The sequence below is a fragment of the Apis dorsata genome, unplaced genomic scaffold (assembly GCF_000469605.1).
Source record: "Apis dorsata unplaced genomic scaffold, Apis dorsata 1.3 scaffold_70, whole genome shotgun sequence".
Classification (NCBI taxonomy): domain Eukaryota; kingdom Metazoa; phylum Arthropoda; class Insecta; order Hymenoptera; family Apidae; genus Apis; species Apis dorsata.
Genome location: NW_006263368.1, coordinates 60,570 through 66,417, shown reverse-complemented (window position 1 = coordinate 66,417; position 5,848 = coordinate 60,570). Strand labels below are relative to the sequence as shown.

At 23.8% G+C, this 5,848-nt stretch overlaps 2 protein-coding genes across 4 annotated transcripts in view; one reads left to right on the top strand and one right to left on the bottom strand.

The window, feature by feature from the left end:
* LOC102678921 (protein kibra) overlaps positions 1 to 1,607 on the bottom strand; it is a 42,556-nt gene extending 40,949 nt beyond the window's left edge. For all 3 annotated transcript variants that reach the window (XM_031515459.1, XM_006610181.2, XM_006610183.2), the window contains exon 1: positions 128 to 1,607. Coding sequence is in view for 1 of the 3 variants with exons in the window: in XM_006610183.2 (XP_006610246.1) it covers positions 128 to 138 (11 nt within the window). In the remaining 2 variants the exon portion in view is untranslated. The remainder of the gene's footprint in view (positions 1 to 127) is intronic.
* Positions 1,608 to 2,157: 550 nt separating this feature from the next.
* Positions 2,158 to 4,930, top strand: LOC102678794 (protein FAM114A2). Its single transcript, XM_006610180.2, has 4 exons — positions 2,158 to 3,372; positions 3,530 to 4,125; positions 4,256 to 4,573; positions 4,653 to 4,930. The coding sequence occupies exons 1-4, from the start codon at positions 2,346 to 2,348 to the stop codon at positions 4,725 to 4,727; spliced, it is 2,016 nt and encodes a 671-aa protein (XP_006610243.1). The 5' UTR covers positions 2,158 to 2,345; the 3' UTR covers positions 4,728 to 4,930.
* The last annotated feature ends 918 nt before the right edge of the window (positions 4,931 to 5,848 follow it).

Below are 5,848 nucleotides of genomic sequence, written 5' to 3'. Positions count from 1 at the left end.
TATATACACAATAGTAGCATACCTTGTCGCTTATACACGCGCGCACACACATACACATCATATATCACATACGCGCGCATTCTCTCTCTTTCTTTTTTTTCATGTACTACTCCGCCATCATGAATACCTCATTATCATGAGCGGAGTGACGTCAGAGTCCCCGCCTTCAGATTCCTCTCGAGCGGAATTCCACCGTTAACATAGCTGGCCGTCAAAGAAAAGTCCACTGTTGATATCTTGCCTTGAGATGATACCGTGATTCTACATTTGTAGGAACATATATAAATGCCCGTTACATTATTGTAACATTTTTTTCTTTAAATTCCGCACTGTCACTTTGTAATATAGCAAAAAAAAACACAAAATTTTTTAAATTATTTTCTTCACACCATTAAAAAAATTAAATTTAATAAAAAAAAAACACTTTCACTGTTCTTGTCGTCTCACTTATAATGCACTTTTATTTACACTCTTATCCTCTATTTATCTCGACCTTGATTTTACATATCATATGTAATGTTCTTTTTACACCATTTTTCGATTTTTATTGTTCTCACGCAATTATACTTTTACACTATTGAAAAGTAGATTTATAATATTGTTCCGATACATAAATACCAAACATTTGCAAATATAATTCAAATATAGATTCCATTGATAAATTTAAAAACAAAAATTGGTAAATTGTTTCGATGTAGGAATCACGTTGTTCTCCTTTTCGAGTAGCAGAAACGACGACTTTCTGAGAGCAGAGACAGGGCAGCATCTGCGGCTGCGACCCGCTTTAAGAAATGCACACTAATGCCGGTACTGTCGTGTACTTACATTTCACTATGCTCCCTTTTTCTTCTTATATTAAACTTTGCTTTGTCGTCTGTAAAAGGCACTGCAAATCAATGCGACGTTTCTTTGAAGGAATGTCAGAATTCGCCTTATGTTCCCCCACGTTATTTCATTCCGTTTTTACTTACATAGCAGGACACTGTTACGATTACTACAAGACACTTTTGCTCGTTCATATGTCGAATTAAACATGGCTTCGTAAGAATTGCACACTTTGTCAAGTCCGTTGTTTCAAGTGCAAAGAATACGCGCAAACTACTCTTTCGTTTCAACGATATTACAACCTCGCGCCAACTACAAGCATGTTGAGTGTTTGAAACATGCCACTGAACGTTCATACCGTGTGCGCTTGGCAATGCTTCTCACTCACTCTCTCTTCCTCTTCGCCTCAACGCGTACATCGATGAGAACAGAACGTAATCCCTTCCCAGTTTCATATTCTCTTTCTTCTTCTCTCTTTCTCTCAAATTACTCTTTCCACAGACTGAAAGCTCTCGTGTCTCTGACCGCTGTGCACGAACGACGACGGGAACAGACGAACGCGATGCCCTTTCAATAGTTTCGCATATTTTCCGTTATATTGCATTGGTGGCACCACTATACAACTTCTATCGCAGGTGTACTCAAGATTATTGAACATCCGGGACGAATGAGTAAACTGATGGTAATCCGTTGATGTTCTTTAAAGAATGTCTCATAAGCTGATGTATTCGCATATATTGCTTTCTTTTTGCTTTTTTTATTATTATTTTATTTAATGTATAACTTCCAAATGTTATCAGAATTATTAAATTTTTTATTTAAATTATTTATTATTGTTTAATCTTATTGTTTTTCTCTAATATTAATTTAATTATATTCATTATTTGAATAATTATATAAATATTATTTCACATTTTTACGATTTTATAATTATTAAAATTTTTGTTTTATTATAATTCTAAGAATAAAATTTTAATATTTATAATATAGAAATATATATTTATATATATTTGTAATGTAGAAATATATTTTTAATATAATTTTCATTCTATCTAAAAATATGAATATTTAATTATATTTAAAAATATATTTGATTTGTAGAAGTTTGTATTTCCTATTTATAGTTTTTATTTCTTTTATATTATTTTAATAAAAGAAATATCAAAATTAAACGAAATTAAAATATAATGTTTCAAAATATTTTATATGTACATTCAATTTTATAATTTGATATAAATTTGATATAAATTTTATAAAATAAATATGTAATTGTTACTCTGTTAAGCACGTGACGTGTACATATATAATATATATATATATATATAAATGTATACATATGTATTGTACAAATATGGACGAGTGTTCTTTAAAAACGATAACCTTCTTGATTCAAATTTTATAAAAATTATACAAAAATTAAAATAAGGATTATATCGTAAATTAATTATACACAAATCTAAAGTTATATCTAGATTATTTTTGATTAGAAACAATAATTTAGTGTTTTATATTAAGGTAATATGGCTACATCCGAGAGTGATGACTTTGAAAGTGCTGACGAAGAAATGAACCATGATATACCAACAAAAAAATGTATTCAAACAAAATGGAATTTACCAACAACAATAGATTCAGAATCTGATGATGATACAGAATATTTACCTCGACAACCACATACAAATATATCTTTTGGTAGAGAGAAAGAAAAATATTGTTCAATGATAGATACAGCAATTGACAAAAAAAATTTTGATAAAAATATCAATATTAATGATACATATAATTATAAACATGAACAACCAATTATAAATGTTAACAAAACTTGTGATAAAATTGATGAAGATACTATAATTCTTAATTCACAGAAAATAGAATATCTACAGACCAATATTGATACTATAAATTTAAAAGTGGAAAATAATAATAAAACAATAGAATTAGATAAAAATGAAATAGATACATCTCTTAAAATGGATATTAATATGGAATTATATTCTGAAACATCTAAACTTAATGAGAAAGAAAGAATTCATAAAGAACAAAATTTATATAAAAAGAAATTAGGAACTAATATCATACCAACTAATAATCTTACAACTAATATAATTAACATGAATACAAATATTAATGAAAAGAATATACCAATGACAAAAGAAAATGTTATGTTTGATAAGACTTTTATAACAGATGAAATAACTGAATCAGAAATGCCAGAAGAAATGAAATCTAATAAAACATTCAAAGAAATATTTAAACCCCAAGGTTGGGAAGGACTTGGAGATGCAATTGAATTACCAAAGGAATTAACTGAAGAAAAATTGCAACCACTATTAAAAAGATTATCATTATCTGAACAAATCGATGATTCTTCAAATTGGGGTTGGGCTAATTGGGGTGTAAGTTCATTAATTAATACTGCTACTGCTGGAGTTTCTACATTAACTAGCCATGTATCACAAGGACTTACACTTTTAGAAGAATCTATGACTATATCTGAAGAACCAAAACCTATTACAAATGAAGAAAAACAAAATAATATAGTTAATGGTATTATATTGTTTTATGTTCAATACTACTGAATATATTATATGTATATTTATGAATGATATAGAATAAATATATTTAATTATTTTTTTAATTATAGCCAAATTATGAAATTATTATATTTTGATTTTAGTTACTTAATTAGTAACTTGATTTTCAGATGATAATAAAAATTATCAATTCAAAGAACAATCATCTTTTGGATTTGGAAATCTTATATCAAGTGTATCATCAATAACAAAACTAGTTGAATCAACTGGAAGCAAAGTTATGAGTGGAGGATTAGATACATTAGAAGCTATTGGTAAAAAAACAATGGAAGTCTTACAAGAAGGTGATCCAGGATTGAAAAAAAAAAGAGCTTTCTTTATAAATGAACCAAATAAACCAAATTTATCTCAGATTCTTCGAGAAGCTAAAGAAAAAGCAGAAAATGTTGAAAAAACAATTGAAGAAAAACAGAAAATGAGAAAAGTGCATTTTGAAAGTCTTTTTGATGATTATCAAGGACTTGTTCATATAGAAGCATTAGAAATGTTATCAAAACAAAGTAATATTAAAATACAACAACATTTGAATGGTTTAGATATAAATGAATTAAATTCTGTACAAAAAATGTTGGAAGAAGTTGAAGAACTATGTGAATTAGGAGAGGATGAAAATGATGATGAAACACATGAAAAAGATTTAAAATATAAATTAAAACAAGCTATTTGTGACCTTGGAATTAACATTACATATGATAAATTGTACGAGGTAAATAATTTCTATAGTATAAATAAGTATATATAAATATAAATAAGTATTTATATTTATATATTATAAATTTACTATTATATCTAGAATATATTAAATAATATGTATAAAATTAAATATTAATTTTTAGATTTGTCAAAATTCACAAGTTTATATAACTCAATCTATGACATATACTAATCAAGAAATATTTGAACATGCTATTTCTGTTTTGGCACAATTTACAGCAGTTTCTGTGGAAAGATTTCATAAAACTGCAGGATTACTTTTAATCAAAGAACATCGAAGCACTGTTAATGAAACTGATTCATTAGTTCAGTTAACAAATATTTTGTCTAATCAAATTGGAATATTAACTAATACTTACTGTAATATTTTATCTAAACTCGCTGAAATTTCAGACAAATCTGATAATATTAATTCTAATATAACAACGATTTTTATGGAGGTAAAAAAATATTTTTATATTATATCTATATTATTATTATATATATATTAAGAAATTAACTTTCATTTTTTTTAAATAGGCTTCAAATGCAAGTTCTTATATTCAACATGCTTTTAAATTATTGATTCCCATTATTCAAGTTGGTGCTATATAAAATATTGTGACTATTAAATATATTTTTTAATATTTGAATAATTATACATATATGCAGTCTTTCATATATTCTTAAAAAATAAATAATTCATTTATTTGCATTATTAATCCAAATAATTTTTAATTTTATTATATTGCTTTTCTAATATATTTCAAATAAATAAGAAAAATTTTAAATATGTAATAAATCAGAAATTTTGAAAATAAAAGAAAAATATAAATAATTTTTATATTATGTAAATTGTATAGAGTTATAATTATATATAAATAATTTTGACAAAAATTGAAGTTTTGATATAGAAATATAAATAGATTTTTTTATAATAAAATCACTTTTTTTACATTTTTTTGATTTCATTATCATATTATTATAATATATATTCAAATATATATATTCAAATATCATATATCAATAATAATTAAAATTAAAAGTTAATATACTTTATAAATGAAAAAATTTAACATAATATAGAATATATCATGTTGAATATATCAGATAGAATAAGATAATAAACATGAAATAATTTATTAAATCTAAATAATTTCCGTTCAATTGTCTTATTTAAAAAATTGTATTCTGTATTTTTAAATAAATTGTATTCTAATATTTTTAAAATATTTTATGAATGTTTTTGATTTAGTTGTAAATTTTGCATCTAAATTTGAACTAAAATAAATGTAAAGAAATAATTATAAAAAACTTTTATAAAAATAAAATTAATAATTTTACATGAAATATATTTATGCATGAAAAATATAAATATAAAAACAATAAAATATAAAATATTTAGATATAAATAAGATATTTATTCAAAAGATAAAGAAGACTTAAGTTTTTTTTTTGTTGATTTGTAATATTAATTTTTGAATTTTTTATGATTATGACATATAATCCTTTTTTTATTTAAAATATATAACTTACTTTATAATAATATTTAAAAGAATAATTATTCAACTAAAATAATATTATGTATTTTTAAATATGGTTATATTATTCAACATTGTATATATGAAAATTTATAATTATAAAAATTATAATTATAAAAATTTAAAAATTACATAACAATTTTCGTCCTTATAAATCAAATTATTTTTTTTTATTAAAAAAAAAATAAGAAAAAT